General features: G+C 31.2%; 1 protein-coding gene across 2 annotated transcripts; it reads right to left on the reverse strand.

The window, feature by feature from the left end:
* Nucleotides 1–5,521: 5,521 nt before the first annotated feature.
* On the reverse strand, nucleotides 5,522–7,427 carry LOC121216361 (protein ESKIMO 1). 2 transcript variants are annotated; one of them, XM_041092014.1, is made up of 5 exons: nucleotides 6,892–7,427; nucleotides 6,600–6,771; nucleotides 6,309–6,508; nucleotides 6,052–6,210; nucleotides 5,522–5,962 (listed from the first exon to the last, which is right to left on the reverse strand). In XM_041092014.1, the coding sequence occupies exons 1-5, from the start codon at nucleotides 7,296–7,298 to the stop codon at nucleotides 5,614–5,616; spliced, it is 1,287 nt and encodes a 428-aa protein (XP_040947948.1). In that variant the 5' UTR covers nucleotides 7,299–7,427; the 3' UTR covers nucleotides 5,522–5,613. The 2 variants fall into 2 exon arrangements, with proteins under 2 accessions (XP_040947948.1, XP_040947949.1); XM_041092015.1 differs by having other exon boundaries at nucleotides 5,522–5,959; nucleotides 6,892–7,424.
* Nucleotides 7,428–22,224: the final 14,797 nt, after the last annotated feature.

The following is a 22,224-nucleotide window of genomic DNA, read 5'->3' on the forward strand; positions in this document are numbered from 1 at the left end:
GCACGTCCAAACAGTACCTAGTGACTTCATCCCCTGTTACATACCAATACTTTTGAAAAAATATTGCAGGAAAGTCATCTTTTCCAGTAGCTTTAAGAGGGGCTATGGTTTTTATTGCTTCAACAACCTCTTTTGCTTTAAATTCCACCATTAATCTTTCATTAAGCTCTTCCATAATACATGGTGATATTGCCGAGAGTAATCTATCATAATTGCCAACCTTTTTTGACGAAAACAATTCTTTGAAATACCCTGTAGCGGTTTTAGAAATTTCGTCAAAATCATTAATCCATCTCCAGGAATCACTCTCCAGCCCCTTAATCATGCTCTTTTTCTTGCGGTAAAAGGCACACCTATAAAAGAATGCTGTATTTTTATCCCTCATCCGAAGCCAATGGATTCTCGCCTTTTGTTCATAAAAAAGTTCCTCCCTATCAGCTTCGAGATTCATCTCTAATTTAACCTCGATAATCTTCGTCAGAATCTCATCACTAATCTCATCAACACTCAATTCAAACAGTTTAGAATTTAATTTTGTTATTCAACGTTCCCGTAATCCTTTCTCCTTTTTTGCCCAATTGCTCAAACTTACCCCCAACTCCTTCAGCTTCACCAAAATATCCTTTTTATTCAAAACCCACTCATGTTTAACTTGATCCTCAAAACCTTTATCCAATATCCAATCGGCATTGAAACAAAATTGCCTTATCGTTCTCTAAATTGCAATCTCCCATCCCCATTTGTGTCCAACCACCGGACAATAATTTGAAAAACTATGTTGTAAATGATTCACCGAGTACCCTGTAAAAAGATCCCACCATTCTGGGTTAGCTACCCCTCTGTCCAATCTTTCTCTAATATTATTTCCTACTAACCTACCTCTCTCCTATGTGTACCATTACCCAGGAAAACTTAAATCACTAAACTCACAATTTTCTAGAACTTCCCTAAAAGCAACCATCTGTCTTTCCTCACAAATTCTACCCCTTTTTTAAAAGAAAACAGGATTTCATTAAAATCTCCCAAAATAAGTCCCATTATTCCTACGCTTCAGATGCCTTAATAAGTCCTATGACTCCTTTCTATCATGTTCCACAAGCGCTCCATAAAAACCCGTGAATCTCCATACTACCATCTCATTTCCTTCATCCACCACCACATCAATATGAGACTTTGAAAAACTTTTTGAAGTTAAATTCAACCTCTCTCTCCGCCCCAACGATAAGCCTTCTCTTGTCCCTTCCGCGTCGACATCAATTCCATGTTCAAACCTACACCGCCTTTTTATTTTCTCCATTCGTTTACTAGCAACCTTTGTTTCCATAAGAAACAAAATATGAGGTCGAATGTTTCTCAACTTGTTTTTGAGATGTCTGATTGTCCATGGTTGCCCCAAGCCACTAATATTCCAACTGAGAATTTTCATTGTGCCCGGTCGGCCTGCTTGTTAGTGGCTGCTGGTAATGCATTTTTCAATCCTAACTCTAACAATCCTCTATTGTTATCTAAATCTCCCATTTCTAAATTAAATCACTGCCTCTTCTTCCCATCAACAAATTCTACAGGCATATCTTCCGATTCTGATCCATCTCCCATTTCCTCAATTTGCTCCATACTATCTTCAATCCTCAAATCTATGGGCTTCCTTATATGTCACACAAAATGCCCCACTGAGCCCGTACCCCCTCTATGTTCACTTTGATTGGTTACATTAGCGCCAAATCTCCTTGCCTTACTCTCCCCATCGATTTTCATACTTGCCCACCTATCATTCTTTGATTCCTCTCGTAATCATTTGCTCACCAACTGCCCTTCTCTCCTTGGTGTAGCCCTCAAAAATAGATCCCAGCCAAAATCCGCTTGTTGATTCCCTAATGTTAATCGAACTAGGCAAAAAATCCCTCCATGACAAAGATGGCCACATAAAAAAATAAAACAGCAACAATATTTCATATTGAAACAACGCATATATAAATTTATTTTGCCCAATACAAATCTATTTCTTCCTTTTAAGTGGGAGTCTAATATCCATTACAACTCTAATCTGCATAAATTTGCTTATCCCCCTCGTCACCATCGACACATCATACTCCATTAATTTTCTAATAAAATCCCTGAATTGTCGCGCCATCCCTTCTGTTATAAATCCAACTGGTAAATTGTGGATCTGCACCAAAAAAATCGTAGTCCAGAGCGAAACTGTAGATGGTTCCTCACCGCTTATTAGTCTATGGAACTCTATCAGATGTCGGTTGAAAAACCATGGCATACCATCCATAACCCGCTTCAAGTCAATCTTGCTATAAAACTGAAACAAAATACGTTTGTCTTCAATTTCGTGATAGACACCCTTCTCAGCGGATGCCACAAATCACCCAGAGTATTTTTTTAAAGATGGAAAATTCATAATACTATCCGTGAGAACTCGCCCTACTAGGCACAACCCATATTCTGGATCAATAGCTATATCGTCCCCTACCACCTCCAAGGGATCTTCATCATCATCCATAATGTTAAGATTGGCCAGATCTACATCCACCGTATTAAGATTGGCCATGATGGACCCATAAATCTAAAAACCAAAAGTCCCGCAGAAAACAAAACGCTAGCAATTAAATCCCAAGAAGCAAACTCGTACAGCAAGGTAGACAGAAAAAAAACCCTAATTCGTGCCATAAGGCAGACAGAGAAAACCCTAAGTCTATTTCTTTCTTCCCTTAAAAAAGGTAAGTTTTTAGTTTTTATATAATAAAGTTTTTTATTAATTTTAACAATACAATAAAGTTGAAGTTGGATTCATCGTATTAAGAATAAGTAATATTAATTAATCATTAATAATAGATAAAATCATATTAATAATATATCTTGTTCATTTGTTTGAACTATACAATTGAGAATATTAATTAATTATTAATAATAGGTATTATTTTAAAATAATTATCACTTAATTAGTGTTACAATTATATATCAATTAAAATTAAGACTTATCATTATAGATATCATTCAACAATTCATTTCAAACAAACAACATTTAAATAATACCATCTAGAAAAAAAAATAGAAATTATTTTATTATTGCATTCAACACTTCATATTCAAACAAACATCATCTAAATAACTTCATTGATAAAATAATGGAAATTATTTTATTGGCATTGGTAAGCTATAAGTGCCTAAAAAAATAATAGAGAGGATAAAAGAATTTATTATTATTTTAAATATAAATATTTTTTTAATCATAAAAAATAAAAAAATATTTATGAAGTAAATTAAAAAAAATTCACGATATCGACATTATAGCGTTGAAATCACCGATATTATACCAAGGACTATGTTACTAAATTTGATACACTATGAAAAATCTCGAGACAATTTTCTCTTTGAGGACTAGCATAGATGAAAGTGCACCACCACCTAACATCAACTTGCCATCTAATGAGAGAATGAATGTAGTTGCTAGAGGTGTTGTTGATCTTGCAACAATTAGTCCACCAAAGAACAAACCCTTCTGATTTGCCAACATAACAACCTTGACAAACTTAAAATTTTGATCTGCTCATTAAGGTAATTGGACTCTAACCCACAAACATATAATATTATAATTTTAAACCTTAATAATATACAAAAATCAAAATTCCAAATATTTATACATATTACATATGTATAAATATTTAGTTAGAATAGAGTGTCAATGTAAAAAAAAAATAATTAAAAAATGGTTTTTTAAAAATATTAAAAAAGAGAGAGTTAGGATTAACTATAAATATCGATTGGGTCAACGTAACTAGTCTAACCATCAACAGTAGCTTGGCATGCCACTCAATTTGGTAGGTTCTTTTAGCCACTCACGTATGAAGCATAGGACCCCATATAATACTTGAGATCATTAACTCTTTGAAACTAAGCCGATTTCATATAGATGTTACTACTCATTGTCGTGTTTGATGAAAATAAAATGTGTTTTCTTTGCATTTATTCTATGTCTCAAGAAAACGTAAACTACTGTAAAATTCTCTTCATCATATCAGCTTGGTCTATGTTATTTCGGCAAAACATCAAGTCCTCCACAAAACTATTCTTATATATGTGAATCGGTATTCGTTTCTTCCTTGAAACCACAATCTAAATGCTATGAACCAACCATTCAATTCCAAGAACAAAATAGATAGGAGGGTAGGGGGTTTCTTGTCTAACGTCCCTCGTCAATTTAAACTCTTTAGTCAGAGCACCATCTTGGAAGATTTGCACCGAAGAAATTATAACATTATGCATAAGGGCTCTAATCATATTCAAAGGTAGTTCCACCTTATATAATTTTTTCTCGAGAAAATACCATCTCATTAAATTATAAACTTTCTTTAAATCTACCTTAATAATCATCCAATTCTTTTTACCCTTGAAATACTTGATTGAAAAAACTACTTCTTGTGCAATCAAGAAATTGTTGGTGATTTTTGACCTACCACAAAGTTTACTTGATTTGGCCTTAAAAGGTATGGCATGACACATTTAAGCCTATTAGCAATGGTTTTAGTCACTATTTTATAAAGCACTGAGCACAAATTAATTAGCCTCAAAATGTAAAAATAATTGAGGGTTAGAAACTTTAGGTATTACTACTAATAACATAGTGTTTATATTCAGATCTAGCTCGTTTCCTTAAAAACAATTGCTTTCACTATCCCTTACAAAAATTCCTCTAATTTTGGAAAAAATACTAAGTGCATAAAAAAAAGCCATCCAAATCTCCTCATTATACATCTCATATATGATTGGTTTAGAGTGGAAAGCCTGCTAAAGACCTGTCAACCGTATATAATTTTTAAATGAAAGAAATAGCTTCAAATTTGATGATATCCTCCTCAAAACATCATGTGCTCCTATAATACGATTATGTTTTCATCTCATTAGAGTTGGAGTATTTCACGGAGCTCCTCTTGATATAAAACTTGCTCTAATTTAGCACGTAGTTAAATGGTCTTTAATGCAGCATGAATACCTCCCAACCTAGCAATGATTTTCCTTCTCCATGTTGTGATGCTACAAAAGACTTCATTATTTACAAAGAATCCTTAACCAGTTCAGTAAAAGAATCATGAGTGAGGCAGCCAGAGAAAGAGCGAAAGTTCTCTTTCCCTTGTGTTCCACTGGATAACTGAACCTATTAATTTGAAATATATGATCAATAATAGTGATTATAGCTAAGTCTTTCCTCCATTGTTTTTTTACCCATACTGTTCAATACCAACTTAATCATTATTCCTATGTAAGATTTAGATAATTCTTAAGCAAGTCCTACACATATACATATATACGTCTTAACTCAATAATTATCAATTATGAAAAAGGTTTTGGTTTAACATCATCTGAAAAAGTATATTTAAAAGTTAGGCTGATGCCAATATTGGGATTTTCAATGTCATAATTGAACCAAGATTGCCATTTTCCTCGTGCCTACAATCCATTACTGCTTTCTCCCCGTTCATTCGAAATCGTTCTAAATTGCACCCATTAACTGATATATGAAAAGGAGTACTCTTGTATTCTATATCATTTCGCAGATAAAAAAATCATACATTCATCTTTAGGAATAAATCAATTATGAAATCATAGTCAAGTCTGGTATATGATAAGCGTATATAACAACTCATTCCATGTATCAGGCAATCCAGGCAGACACCAATGCACGCAATCCGCATATCTTGCTGGATCAGCTTTTTGTTCTTGGGTCAGCAACTTACCACCGGGAGCTGCATAAATCGATGTATGTGCATCTTTTCGGTATTCGGATAGCCTCGTTATGTTGAGGAATTGAAGGGGTATTTTCATGGAACGTACGACATTTTCTAAAATTGAGGAAAGCTGCTGATTTGTGCCCACATCGAACGTCGATGTGTTCACAATCGGAGTTGTCTCGTTCAAACACATGATCCCATTGGTGTTATTCCAGGCAGAGCTCCTGCTTCAATTTGCATATGCAAAATGTGTTAAAAGTATGTGTTTAGAACAATCAAATTGAAAAGTTTTCTCAAGTTTTTTGCTAGTTTATACATCATATGTGAAGGAGCCACACTGCTGAAGAACACTGAGGTTTGATTAGGATCAACGTTTTCTTCCATCCATTTGGCCCATGATTTCAAAGCACTCTCATACGCTACATTCTGATCAATGTCGACATAATCTGTCACCCCATCCTCGAAAGATCCTCGTCTTTTCAATCAGTTTTGAAGGAAGGATCGAGTCAAAATTTCTAGTATTTCAGAACAATGTATGCTAAAATGTAAAAGACAACAAAGGTAGCAACTCACAGTACTTTCACGGTGGGGTACCTCCACCAAATATATGTATTAAAGATGAGATAATCCACATTTTTCCAGTTATCTCCATGTTTTGAGATTGATTCAAGCTTGACTATAGGCTCCACTGTGCCATCCCTCATTGTCGGAGGGTCTACATTGGATTCAACCAAAAACGGTGCCCAGTAAAACTCCATTGTAGCATTATAATCCTACATGGTTCAAACGCATTCTTCGCTTTCTTTCTAAGTTATTTGACAAACAATGATTTAAAATAATAGAGAAACATCAGCAAGCAATTACCTCCATTTTAAAGACAATGGTATAGTTTGCATAACTTAAGCTCCTCTTCTCTGGTGGGATGACAGATTGAACCATACAAGCCATAGATAGCATCTGGTTAAAGTTTATGGAGTCCCCAACAAACATAAGCCTCTTTCCTCTAAGTTTCTCCAGCAATATTTTTGCCTCAAACCTTAACCCAAAAAGGAAAACTAATCATTTAATCTCTTCGACCACCATGGTACTTCAAAAACAGGGGAGCACTAAAAATAATGAGAATATTACCAAGTAGTTGGAGAAAGAAAGTATTTACTTGGGCAAAGAGCAAGCTTTGGGCTGCCATCTCCATTTCTGGTATAAAGAATCAGGCCTTCCGTTCTTCAAGCAAGTCACCATTGTATTAAGGAACTCGCAGTCTTCTTTGTATAAAGGGCGTGATGATCCATGATCGAAAACCCATTCTCCTGTGAAGATATCACACTTTTCTAATGGCAAAACAACCCTTACGTTTTCATCATCGTCATCTTTGTTTGTTTCTTGAAGTTTAAAATTGGTTGAATTTGAAGATTCCTGAAAGGGTTGTTGGTGATTGAAATCTGGAAATGGGATGGTTTTCACGTACTGATTGTAACAAAAGAATCCAAAAAGTAGAGTTGGAAAAGCTATCATGGTTAACATTGGGAAGGAATTGCATTTTCGGGTCTTATCAAAAGGTTTCATGGTCCCTGATTATCATCCAGATAGTCAAGAACAGCTTGATCAATGGGCAATGGAGTTTGTGTTCTAGGTTTTATTTTATTTTATTTTTCATTTTTTTTTGTTCCTTCAAGATTTATAAATTTCTGATAGGTGTAGCTCAAGCCCCCATTTCCCAATTTAACTAACACTAGTCGTCGTTTGATGTGTTTTTAGCATGTAAAGTTGTCATGATCAGTTTATTTTTTAGAAAACAGAATATATAATATGATAATTTTTTGAAATCATTGCCAAATTTTGGTAGGAGTTGTTAAAAGCTTTTATTTGGTATGGTTTAAACCCAATTAACCTCTTTTCCTCCCCAACAAAATTAATTTATTTAAATATATATGAGTTGTTAAATCATCTACTCATTGATTTCGTTTTAATAATAAATTATTTTTATTTTATTTTCAAAGATATCTCTTTAAGAGATTAATTAGGACTAGAAATATTTTTATATTTTAACCTAGATTTATTATTATATTTATTACTACTATTATTTTTTTGGTGAATTATAATAACAGGGTAAAACCCTAATAATAATGCGATTAACGACTTGAATTCAAGTCACACTTGAGACGATAAACACCCTGATCATTCTACTGGGAATATAGGTGTGAAAGACGATTGTGGGAGTACAACCACCATGGTTGTCTTTTTCTATTTTTATTAATTGTTCGTGCTTTGTGGTTTTTAGTAATAATAATTTTCTTTAATTATTTGCTTTGTGTTGTTCAAATTATGAGTGGTTGAATTTTAATTCTAGCTTTAGGTCGATAATTGATTCAATACCTCAATGTGAGATTTTAAAATTGTATGTATATTTTCTAATTTGGTATTCATTAATTCTACAGTTTAGGAGATAGATTCAGTCACTCCTTGATTTGGTGTTGGACGACATACGGTTGGTGAATCGATATGATTTGTAATTGTTGTGTTTGGTCCTCTAAAAAACAAATTGATGCTACTAATTAAGTGAGTGGTTAGATTCATCAAGGAAATTAACGATCAAGTTTAAACGGTTTGCACAGTTGAAGTCGTTGATTTGAACCGAGTTTTTCTAATTTGCAAGGCTGTCGAGGAATTAAATCGTAGAAGTTGATTTCAAGGTTACTCTCTTGGTAAGAGTTAGTTGTCGGATTGTTCTTGTGGGTAATTTACATACGGAAGAACTGATGGTTTGAGGTTGTTCATCGATCACTATAGCTGACTTATCAGTTGGAGGAAAAAATTCATTGTTCGGGATCTGTTCGAAGTCGAAGTCAAAATGTACCTGAAGCTGTAGCTTTCATTATATCGATTTATTCAAATTTAAATTTTTTGTTTATTTCCATCATGTTCAATTTATTTTTGATATTTTTTTTATATTTAGATTTAATTCCACTTCTTTACTTTCATAGCTTCATATAAAATCTTAGTTGTAAGAAATAATAAAATTGATCAGTCTACTCTTTGTGGGATTAACCATACTTACTATACTGCAAATTTAATTTAATTTCAGTTTAGGTGTAGAATTTATTTTTGGTGGATTTGGCACCCATCAATAACGAAAGTCTAACATGGACTTTTTTTATTTTGACCTAATAACAAATTTAGCCCTCCAATGTTTACAGATTCTATCAATTTAGTTTTAAATCTAAAAAATTTAACAAATTTAGCCTTCAGTATTTACAAGATTTGTCACTTTAGTTATAATTCTAAAAATTCTGAAATATTTTTAAAATATTTTTATGTTTACTTTTTAAAGTTTTTAAAATTTATATTTACCTTTTCTCATCAACCATGCTTATTTTCTCATCAACCAAGCATGTGGAAACATAGAAATTAAAGCTACTATTTGATTCAATTTCTTTTGGTTTAGTCTCCTTTTTCTTTCTCTACATTGTTCGTCTCAAATTCCTAATTAAAACTCGAAAGAAGCTCAAAATTAACAAAGTCATGAATCCAGAAAAATGGTTGGGTTGACGACACCAATTCTGACAACTTTACTCTTTTCTATAGAGATAGTATCGATTTCAAGCTCTAATGTTCTCATGTATTTTTCATTTTTAGCTCAAACATTGAAAAGAGATTTTAGGTCAATACCATGACATTTGATAGTTCAAAATTCACCAATTGAATGAAAGAAAGAATAAAGTGGGAGATCCTGTTGAAAAATAATTTTGGGTACAAAAATCTTAAAAATATTTTTATATTTACTTTTATTTTTTTATTTTTAACAATTTATATTTATATTTGAATAATATTTAAATATTTTTAAATATTTTCAAAAATTTTATAATTAGGATTAAAATGACAAATCTTGTAAACATTAAGGGATAAATTTGTTAATTTTTTTTAGACTTAGGATCAAATTGATAGAATGTATAAATGTTGGAAGCCTAAAATTGTTATAAGCCAATATAACAAAGTCCATGTTAAACTTCCATTAGGCAACTAATGGAAAAGTGACTAAAATATTTAATTTCAAAAAGTTAAGTGACTAAAAAAAATAAAAATTAATAGTTGAGTGATAAAAATAGAATAAATAGAATAAAAAAAGGTAATGTTCTTGTACTTTGCCCTAAAAAAGTTACTTAAAAATTTGTGTTAATTTTTTTTAAAAAAATTATACTAAGTTTATTGATGTAAAATAGATTTAGTATTTAAGTAGAACTCTAACTATCTTAATTACCACTTAATTAATATTAGAGTTATATATCAACTAAATTTAATTTTAGCTTTATAAATAGCATTCAAACAGTTAATTTATATATATGCCGTTTTTTTTAATATTTATGATTTTAGGTCTTTTATTATATTTATGAGAATAGGTTGTTTTTGGAGAGAGAAAACCGAAAACGCGTCCTACATAACACAATTTCACTGAAAATTATAAATTTAGTTTTTTTGGTTAGATGGTTAAATGTCAATGCTTTTGACCTTAAGTCTCATGTTTTTGATTCCTCTCCTACTTATATTTGTACTTTTCATTTCATTTTGTTTCAAACTTTTTTTAATTAATATTTTTAACACATTAGCTCTTTTAGTTAGATGGTTACATAATTGTGATTTTATCTTTGAGTCTCATGTTCAATTATGTATTTTTTATTTCATGTTGTTTAAAGCTTTTTATTTTTATTTTTAATTAATGTTTATAATTAATAAATATATTGTTTTCAAGTTTTTAATTAATAACTCTTTTATTTATAAAATCAAATAATAAATATGTAATTATTTTTTAAAAACATCAACTATTTCTTTTGATATATTTTTCTTTATATATAATATTTATATGTTAAATATTTATTTTCTCCACTTATATTGTTGGTTCGGTGATTTTTAATATTATAAAATCAAATAATTATTTCAAATATCATTATTATTTCTAATATGTAAAATATTTCAAATATAATTGTTTTTTCATATACATTGTGGGTATGATATTTATAATATTTTTATATGTGAAATATTTCAATTAATTATTTCAAATACACATACAAAAATATATAATACTAAAATTTACTACACTCATGATATGGATTGAAAAATGAATATTACACATATAAAAATTATATTTACTAAAAATAATGATATTTGACAATAATTATTTGATTTTATAAATTAAATAGTTATTAATTAAAAGACTAATTAAAAATAAAAAACTTGAAAATAATATATTTATTAATTATAAACATTAATTAAAAATAATAAAAAAGCTTCAAACAACATAAAATAAAAAATGCATATTAAAATGCTTATAAGAGGAATCGAATTTGAGACTAAATCACAATTATCTAACCATTTCACCAAAAACCCAAATTTTTTAAAAATATTAATTAAAGTTAAAAAAAACTTGAAACAACATGAAATAAAAAAATATAAATGTGAGTAAGAGGGGAATCGAACCCGAGACTCAAGGACAAAAGCATTAATATTTAACAATCTAACCAAAAAAACTAATATGTTAATTTTTAGTAAAAACACGTCCTACAGGACACATTTTCAGTTTCTTTCTCTAAAAACAATCTATTCTCATAAATATAAGAAAAACGACCTACAATCATAAATATTAAAAAAAAGGCATATATATAAATTAACCCATTCAAACATATGCAATCAAGTAGCATATAAGAAAAATTACGGTAAAAAAATGGAGATTGTTAGCATTAATAAGTTAGAATTATATAAAAAAGAATCAAGCATTAAACATAATGGTTCTTCAAAGAGTTATATTGAATCATATTTGAATAACAATGGCACCAGAGAGTGGTTAAAGATTATTTTAATTGACAAAGAGGTATATATTATGATTTTTTAAAATTTTTCTATAAGTTGTTTATACTGTGCGAAGCAAACACTTTTAAAACTATTTCTTTTTTATTAAGTGGGTTTGTTTTGAAAAGAAAGTCAAACTTCAATAATTATTTTTAATTATTATTATTCTTTATTTAATGTATTTATTAATTTAGTGTAAATATCTTTCATTATTATTATTTATTAAATGTGTGAGAAATTATCACTATCAATGATAATTACTAATAACTAAAAATATATTATTTAAAATTTAAACGTGTAAAATATCATACAATGCATGTGACATTAGAAATTAGTTGTAATAAATATTTTATTATTATAAAATAGATGTTTATTAGAAATTAATTGTAATAAATACTTTTAAGACTCTAATATATAAAATTTATATCATTTACACTTTTTATCCCTATAAATATAGATTGGAAATAATTACTAGTGACATCTTTTTATTCTTTATTTCTCTTATTTTTTTAACTCGCTTTATTCTTTATTTTATAACAAAATTATGAGGGAAAGAGCCAACTATTCGTTTTTTTTATACATCTATTATCTTTTATTTGCTAATGAAGTTGCAATTATTTATTTGGTGATCAAAAGTCTAAGCAAGACAAAATATATGTACAAAATAATAATTAGGTATTGACCTTAAAAAAATCTAATTACTCAATGATGAGATTTGAGTCAAAGTCTTGAGCGTTGTAGGGGCAGGGAATCTTTGGAACCAAGTGTTAATTTAATCCATATAGACACGTCCAAAATAATAATTTGATAAGATTGAAGCCAACTCTTAAAGGAGCTTACTTTGGAGGAATCTTGGATATGGTTAATATGAAGAAAGCAAAGCTTGAACTGATTCAGTTACAACTCCTTAGCCAATCATCGAGAGGAGGAATTTTATTACAAAAAATCTCGGATCCAATGGATTAAAGCAGAGGACCAAAATATACTCTTCTTTCACAAGCAAGTCGGATGAAGCAACAGTTCATTACAGTGCGGGAATTAAAGAATTCAAATGGTACCAAATTGGAAACTTTTCGGAAAATAGCACAGGGTAGTAGGGGCCAGGGATTTAAATAGCTGTCCATTATTGAAATAGCAGCCGTTATATAGCGATAGCGGCGCCGTCGGAAACCGCAATTGCTGAAAATAGCGGTGTGAAGTGGAGTCACACTGATAGCGGTGGATCGCAGCCGCAATTTAACGGGTAACGGCCAATTGCGGCAATAACGGACCGCTATTCCTGTTATTTTCTGTTAACAGCAAATTAAAAAAAATCATCTCCTCTAAACAAAAATCAATAGAAACACTGAAACACAGTTCAATCAAAAAAAGGAAAAAGAACAAAGAAGATAACAGGAAAAAGAACAAAGAACAAAGAACAAAAAAGAGGAGGTATACCTGGAAATGGAGGTCCCTGAGGGCCTGAGTACGCTGAAGAACAAAGAAGATACGGTTGGCTGTGTGAACCAGACTAGAAAGCACCAGGAGAGGAAGAACGGAAGGAAGAAAGCTTCAAAACAATAAGAAAATGGAACGGTTCGGAAGGAAAAGTTTTGAAAAAGGAAATCGTCAAATTGAAAATGAAATGATGGGAAGAAGAGAGGGCAGGTTTCAGCAATTTCTGATTGGACAAAGAATCGGTGCAATAAATGTTGATTCTAGAAGTTACTTTAAAAATATCTACATTTTTTTACCTTTGGCCATCTGCTTTGGGCCATTTTCTTAGGATTATAAGTGTGCAGTTTTTGTAATTTTGTTCTATTAATAAAAGCCCAATCTGATGTTATTCAAAAAAAAAGGAAAAAGAAGTCTAAATAAACAACAAAAAGCAATCAAAGTCCAAATATTCAAAACTCTAAAAATCATTAAAAATGACTTTTTATAATTATAATTATAATTACTATGTTTTATAATAAGTTGTGCGAATTTTAAAAAAATTCACAACCGCGATACCCGCAGTGACCGCAATAGCGTCCGTTATGTCCGCGACTGCGACAAACGCGACGCGACCGAAAACGCGACTGCGACCGCAATTTAAATCCCTGGTAGGGGCAATGTCTTTTTTTTTTCAGTCTACTGTAGGAGTAGTGGATACTAATATGAGCAGCCCACCAGACAGCTTGCTTAAGGATCTTGTGGAGCATAAAATCAACCCTGAAATGCAATCTATATCGGCAGCTAGAATAACCCCAGCTGAGGTCAAGTCCACCATTTTTATCACGAACGGAATGAAGCCACTAGGTCGGTTGGATAATCAACAAAAAGGTGTTTGTTGCTGTACCTCCTACCATGCCTAAGGTTGCCGCTTCTTCTGACACAAACATAAAGCATGTCCTCAAAGAACCAATGTAAACTGGCTTACAGAGCAGTTTGTGAGGCACTACTCCCCCGTTAACTCCAAGGGATAAAGGTAAACAAATAATGGGGACGTAGTAGGGGTATGGAAGATTTGGAAGTCCCCCTAGCCATTACTTTATTTGGCAAGATCATCTTGGTGTCAAGGAGTTTCCAATGAACCTGAAGAAGACGGGTGTTAATGGAGTAGATGTTTTCCTAAAAGGTATATCAAGAAATTTTAATGAGCCATCCTACTAAGACTTGCCGGTCTATTCAAACTTGACTTGGAGAAGCTTCTATCTACAATGACTACCTAAATCCGTGACGCTTATAGCACTACTGGATTCCTTTATTCTTTTCTTTCTTAGCCTCTTCTTTGATAACCACTCATTTATATTTTTTTCTAAAAAATGATTTTAGTGGATCCAAACTTCTTGAATCTTCTAGACTACTTCTTAAAAGCTCTATTGAAGTTTTGGGCATGAAAATTAATTTGTTCTTGAAGTTCTTCAATCGTAATGGAGTGCCCAATTGGCAGTGTATCTATTACTTGTAAAGCAATACTCCTTTCACCTTTGGCTTTGCTTTGTTTAGCTTCATCTAGGTTCATTTCAAAAGCCTGTAAGGATACAATAAGTTCATCAATCTTTAAACTTGCTAGATCTATTGCCTCTTCGATGGTAGTAACTTTGATGACAACTTTCTCAAGCAACCATCTTAGCACCTTTCTAACAAATTTGAAGTTAGAATATTCCTCTCCAAGAGCGAATGTCTGATTTGAAAAATCACAGAGCTTATTGTAGAATTCACCAATGGTCTTTGAATCTTGCATTTGTAAGTCTCAAAATTTGTGGTTAACATCTGCATATTTGATTACTTGACAGTGTTGGTTTCTTTTGGGAAGTTTTAAGGATGTCTCATGCCTCTTTAACAATAGTACACTTCGAAATTCTCTTAAACTCATGTTCAATGACACGACAAAGGATAGCATAAAGAGCTTTCGAATTGGCATTCACAGGATGTTCTTCATTAGTGGTCCAAGTTGACTTAGACTTAGGAGTTATTCCTTCTTCTATCTCAATCATAGGTGGTTACCATCATGTCAAAACAGAACGTCACACTTTCTCAGCAGTGGACTTGATGAAGGCTTTCATTCTTGCTTTCCAACAAGCATAGTTGGTTCCTTCCAACATATAGAGACGTGTAACCGAAGATCCTTCCGTATTTAACAATCAACAACACAACAAAAATCCCCTAACTATGTTTAGTGGGAGGCTTTGATACCAATTTGTTGAAATGGATAGTTGATAACTGCTTAGAAAAACATAATGTTGAATGGAAGTGATAGTCGAAGTGGGCACTTCAAATGGCACTGGGTAAACTACAATAAAAACAGGGGACAATAAATTATTTATGCAGTTTGATTTCCCTATATCTGCGGAGCCTAGCTTTGTGAGTAAATACACTTTCTTTAATCCCAAGATATATAACACTCCGATATAGCAATCTCACTTTTGTATCTAAAGATCTTAAACTACTCACATTTAAGTTCACCTCTTAAAAACTTAGGCAGTAAACAAAACTGTTTACTCTCTAAAAAGCACTTTAAAAAACATTCCACTATAAACAAATAAGTGCTTCCAATACTCGATTACAAAACCTATACAAGTCTCTCAAAGCTACTTCTTGTTTAGATTAAATAGAGTTCCAATATACTTGAGAGTTTTATTTGAATGTACTTAGCTATCCTATATAAATGCCTCTTCATTGTTCATTAGAGACACAATTGTTTTCATTAATAAAGTTTTCAGCTTTGGGAGTTATTTTTTTTGTGCAATATTTGTGTCTTGTGATTTTTAATAGTTTTCTTCTCGATTTTCTTCAAGGAGTCGTGAGATTTCATTTTTTATTGTTTAATTTGCCAAGAAATTATTTTTTGGAGGCTAGATTAGAGCCATTAATTGAGTTTTTTAGGGCTTATATCTCAAAGGGTTCAATTGAACACTTATCCATTTATCCATCAGTTTATTTGATCCATCTTCCACTTTTATTTTTTTATGTTTATTTATTTATTTATTGTTTTAATATTTACTCTTTGTTATTAAATTTCTTATTTTAGTTATTTTTGTTTTAATTTTTTCCTAAAGTTATTTGGTGTTTTCTTTTCAAGTTAGATCAAAATCCTTCTTTCTTGAGTCGAACAGCTTGAATACGATCTTGGTCTACTGTTTCTCTTTCATTTGGTATTAGATTTTGGCATTTTTGAGTTATTTCCTTGTGCTATATTGGAACGATGGAAATGTGCAAGTGTACACAATCGCAACAAGTAATAAAGTGACAAGTAAATGTCGAGTTATCATACCCATAGGGACTGTGAAAAAATTTATTTATGAATGCAATTAAAAACACTTTGGTGAAGAAAATATTTTGATTTTGAGGAATTGATTAAAAACTAAAATCAACTAAGTAAAATAAAATAAAATAAAATAAAAATAAAAGTTCCAACGCATGATTTCACAAGATGATTTTAATCAAGATGACATAATTGTGTTAGATTAATTACATTTCTTAACTTAGAATTACTAAACTCATGCTCATGTTGTTATGAATAAATTCACAGCAACTTGGTAATTTGCTAATTGCTGCTCATACATACCTATTAAATTAACTACTCTCTTGAACATTTTCCAATGCCAATTCAAACAATTAATCAATCTTCATAAGCACATAAAAGATTAAGTGAGGTAACAATTTATTCCTACCTTGAAATAGTTTAACCACAATAATCTTGCAAGTTATGCAAGGCTAATGTATCGTCTAATACAGTCGCTAATTTAACCCTCAACTACCTTAGAAGATTAAGCACGCACTAATTAAGTATTGTGTCGATTAATTACAATTTCAACATAATCAAATAATTAATTCATTAGTTACCTTACAATTATAATGCAAGAATAACTTAATCATGATTTTACTTAATCAAAAACTTACAAAGGCCTATAACAACACAAACACAATTTTAATAACTTAAGTGGATGAAATGCAATCAACCTAATACAAATTAAATTTAATCCATATTAATTAAATTAAACATATCAACGTCACAAGTGTTCATAGACATTTTCATAACAACAAAAATTAAAATTAAAATATAGGGAACTAGAATCAAATCTGGTGTTTCTCCGAAACTTGACTAGTTTGCTCTGCTCCTTCTCCGCTTGTTCTTATTGAACCGATGCTTCTACGAGCAATTCAATGCTGCTTCCAACTGTGGTTGAAGAGCTCTTTTCCAAGACGGGAAATTGGCAAGGGAATGGAAGGGAAAAAGAAGAGCAAAGGAAGAAGTTTTGTAGAGAGAAAGTGAGAGAGAAGTGAAAATGAAGGGATGAGAGATGTGTTTGAAATGAGCAACCAAGGGGGTATTTATAGGTTGGAGAGACTACTAAAAATAGAAAAAATCAGCATCCATAGACTCCCCCCATGGCCGGCCACACATGTGGCAAGTTTGAACCTTTGAAACTTGCTAAATTTAGCTACAGGTAAATCTACAAAAGCTTGATAAGTGGGGGGTTTGAATGCAATTTCAAAGATGCTTCAAGGGCTGTTTTGCAAGATAAATCATCAGCTAAATAAGATGATTGGGTCAGCATGTGTGACGGTTTTGGGCAGCCCATTACTCGGTTGGACCGGTCTTCTCGGTTTAGCACAATTGGACCTCTTTTCATAATTAATTAACAATAATTATTTAACCCAAAACAAATTGGATTAAAATTAAAATTAATTATATTATGAATTAATATTCATAATTTGGACCGTCTTAGGCTGAAAAATTAATTCGCCTCGATGCTTCAAAATCGCTTCTCTATTTTGTACTTCCAGTAGTGTCTGCCGAGTCAATTTTTGCCCTTTGTGTGAATCTATCGAAAATAAATCAAATTTTATTATAAAATTAATTAAAATTAAACATGTTAATAATTTAAGTAAAATTTAATTATTTTATAATTATTATATATTTTTCGACAAGAATTACTACGAAATTGCATGAATTTGAGTTAAAAAGGGCTTGAAAAAATATGTATATTTTCATGTTTCCATATATATAGTGTTTTGCCCTCTAAAAAAGCAGAAAAAAAAACGTAAACATAAATATTTTTTGTGGGTTGAATTTTGTACCCAAAATTTTCAAATATTATATTTATCATATAAAGAGGTTTCAATTTAATTTTCGTGACTTTAGCATGTCGGGAACGCCTTGAACGGAAAATTCAAGTTGTTTTCCATTGTTCTGAGTTTTCGGCTGGGTAATTTATTTTCTTTGACTCTAGTATTAGTTTTCTTTTGTTTTAGCTTTTCTTATTCCATTACGTATTCTAACACATTTTCACTACTTGTGTTAATAGATACGAAAAGAGTTGTCTCTATTTTCTTTGCGCAACTTACTTCCTTTAGAGTCAAGTTTTATTTTTTTACTTCTTAAAGTCTTAGGTCAACTTTGTTAGACAGTGGTCCCACATCTTTTTTTGAATATTATTGAGTTTGATTACTCTTTAAAAGCTACAAGTGAGAAAATCTTAACTTCTTTTCTTTGCCTCTTAGAGTTGTTTATTTTTATTGCAAGTGCATAACAGTGAGGTTTAATGTTCTTTGATCAACTTTTATTGTTTGATTGTTTTGTATTTCATCCTCTAATAATGGTACGCACATGTAGTCAAGAGGAGTAGAATGATAAACCTTGGGAAAACCATAGATGTCGTGTTTGTAAAAAACCCGTACAAACATCATGTTTCTAATGCCTACAAAATATTCTATTGTTCATGGATTTTCAGGAAAGACATTGAACAAAGGTCATAGCGGGAGACACATACTTAAATGACTTTTTGAGGAGCACAAAAAATTGTTTGGTGATAAGAAGGATCACCAAGACTCTAAATGCCAACAAGCAAAGGAGAGTATGATTTGTCACTTGTTGTGAAATGTCATTAGTGTGGTGTTGGATCTTGTGCCCTTAGTGTAGTATTTTCGTCTATGTACACTTGAATTTTTTTCGAATAGATTAGTTAATAAAAAAAATATTTGATTATATTAATATAATTTGTATAATTTTCCTCATTTGGTTTTTGCACGTAAAACAAAATAGAAGCAAATGTTGCTCACTGGTTATCTGATGTTTAAACTAATACTAAGTGATATTACGTGGTCGAATCGTAATACGAAAAGACAACTTATATTAGTAGACAAACCTAAACATATCCTTAGCTTAATCGAAAATGAGCAAACCGATTGAAAGTCTAATATGTCGTTTATCAAGTCCAATTAGGGATATGCTTTGTCTTGGGCATCGGAGTAGATGACTCCCAAAAGATAGAGACATAGATGTGATTGACCGGACTAACAATACATCGGGCTGGACCCAAGAAGAATATATCTGAATCTGTTTATGGATTTATTCACTTGTGACATACCAAAATCTTGAATGGATGACGAGCTATGTATGCGTGACTCGTATACTTTGATGTAAGTAAAAGCCTCAGTTAAAATAAATAAGGAACCGAAAGTTGGTGCGTTGGGTATACTGTTATAGTATGCCCAAAGATCAATCATGAGATGATTGTAATTACATATTTGTTTTACCTTGTTTATTAATATAAGATCTTTTCATTATTATTTCAGTTTCTTTTTCTGTGTATATAAACAAACTGAATTGTAATAAAGTCTTAAGAAAAATATGATTATTCTTAAAATGTCCTTAATCAAGTATTATTGTGGGTTTAGACAACAATAATGTATTGAGACTAATTTGTAGTTGATTGATGACAAAATTTTTTCATTGACATAGGGATGTCAAAACCAATACATGAGTATGTTCTAAAGAACAGCATATTGGACTGACTTGTTATGAGTATGTTTCTTGGATTATTATGTAATAGACACAACATTACTCATAGTAATAACTATGTATACGATTCTCAGACTTGAGATTATCATTATCCCAACACTGTGAGTTGTATATTTTGATACAGTCAAACGTCTTCCGTAATAGGTTGTATTGAAAAGACTGATGTTGGATATGTCACAATCTATGTAATGGAATATGGTTGATCAATATAGAATTTGTCCCTCCTACATAATGGGAGCAATATCTTAGGACATTTGATTGAGTGAGACTAAAAATCCATGGCCATGCTCGAATAACTTGATATGAGATATCATACTTATTTGTTTATTGTCATCTACTTAAGATATCAAGAAACATGATATTGGATTATGCAAGTGTAACTATTCCATTACTTGTATCCAATCTAGATATAATACACGAAAAAGATTATCACAGAAAGGTTAAGTCCAATTACGACTTCTTGTAAATTAGATAACAATTATGCATTTCTAGATGTCACTCATTATTTGTATTATTAGAAATGTTCTAGTATTACTACTAACGTTACAAGAACCTACAAGGTCACACCCTTTGGTTAAAATGAACAAAATCCAAACACACTTGGTATTGTGTTTAGCTGTCACATGAATTAAATTAACTATTGAATTAATTTAATTTGACAGTTAAATATTAAACTAATTAAATGTACAAGCTTATTGTACACAAATAGAGAACATAATTAAAATTAATATATGAATTTGATTCATATAAATTTTAAACAGGATATAGTTTACTGAAATTATTATAATAAATTATTATAATTATGATTTCGGTTAAACATTAAAACATTGTAGTTATAATTCTTTTTGGAAAGAATATAATGTTTTTAATGCTTTCCATATGTTCTCCATGGATACCAAAATCCCGAATTAAGGTAAAATGTGTTTAAAAGAAAATAAGAGAAGGGTCTAGCAACCATGTTAGGGAGATTTTCTCTGGAAAAGTTTCAATAGATTTTTTGTCGTTCATTTTAATATCGGGTGGACTACGTAGAGGTTGGGACATTTTTGTTGTGGCTTGGAATCGACGTCGAATCAACAACATCCTATCATCGTTTTCATTAAGAAGGTGTATATTCAACCTTATTTCAACCTGTTTTTGTTTCTCATACATGAATCCATGGTTGAGGATCGCTGGAATATTTCTTCTGCTACGCCACGAGGCGTATTGGCGGTCCCAACATATACAACTTTTGCAGTATGTAGCGTTATTCACAATAGTGGAATTTATAGCCCTAGACATGGGTAAATGATATCCTCTCATTGGCAATACATGGTTGATGAAAAGTAAATGTGTTCATAGGTCGTTCGTCTTTCTAATGAATGACTTGATTACTATTTGATAGTAATTGAATTTTCATCAAGGAAGATGTATTTGTTACCATGAGATAAAATATGATCATATTGGGAGAATGAATATTATCTCAAAGAGATTAAAAATTTCCAATGAGGGTAACACAATTATGACAAGGTCATTGGACGAGCACTGATCGAGTTGCTTTTGTAATTGTATGTCGATGGGAGAGCTCAGTCACGATACTGTAGTGGAATGACTTCGTGACTAAATGAGTTTATAATTAATAGGCAAAAAGCTGGAACTTAATTATAAATCATTTGAGCCTCAATTGCATATATTTAATCGGTCCCTCCGCTAGCTCGTTGAAACCAGAAATGAATTGCATGTTGAATCAAATGAACATAAATGAATAAAAATGATGAAAAATAGAGAAATGAGAAACATTTGGAAATGATTACGGTTTTCTCTAAGATGAAAATGAAAATGGAGAAATGAGATCATTTCAAAATGATTATGATTTTCTTCAAAATGATTATGATTTTCTTCAAAATGAAAATGAAGAAATGAAATAATTTGGAAATGAATGTGGTTTTCTCCAAAATGAAAATGAAATGACTTGGAAATAAAATTTATGTTTTTCGAATTAAATGAAGTTAGAAAATGGAAATAAATCATTTGGTCATAGTGAACCGTTGAATGCAGAAATACTAAATATATTTTCTCATAGATTCTTTTATGGTAAAATCATCATGATTTTAACAGAATTAGAATTGGGTTGAGAAGATTATTTAATTGGAAAATATTAAGATGTTTATTTTGGGAAATAGAAAAATAGATATTGGGTTGGATCAAATTATAAAATATTGGGTTAAAAGCCCAGGAAATACTTGTAATTAGACCCGAGATAGGAGAGGCCCAAAAGCCCTCATGTTAATGAAAAGGATGACAAACCCTAGTATTATTAACTAGGGTTGTTGCCCCTTATACTCTTAGATAGACTAGGAGTTCGTTTTTCTAGTTGACATAAACTTATACAATTCAACA

The sequence above is a fragment of the Gossypium hirsutum genome, chromosome D04 (genome assembly GCF_007990345.1).
Source record: "Gossypium hirsutum isolate 1008001.06 chromosome D04, Gossypium_hirsutum_v2.1, whole genome shotgun sequence".
Lineage (NCBI taxonomy): Eukaryota > Viridiplantae > Streptophyta > Magnoliopsida > Malvales > Malvaceae > Gossypium > Gossypium hirsutum.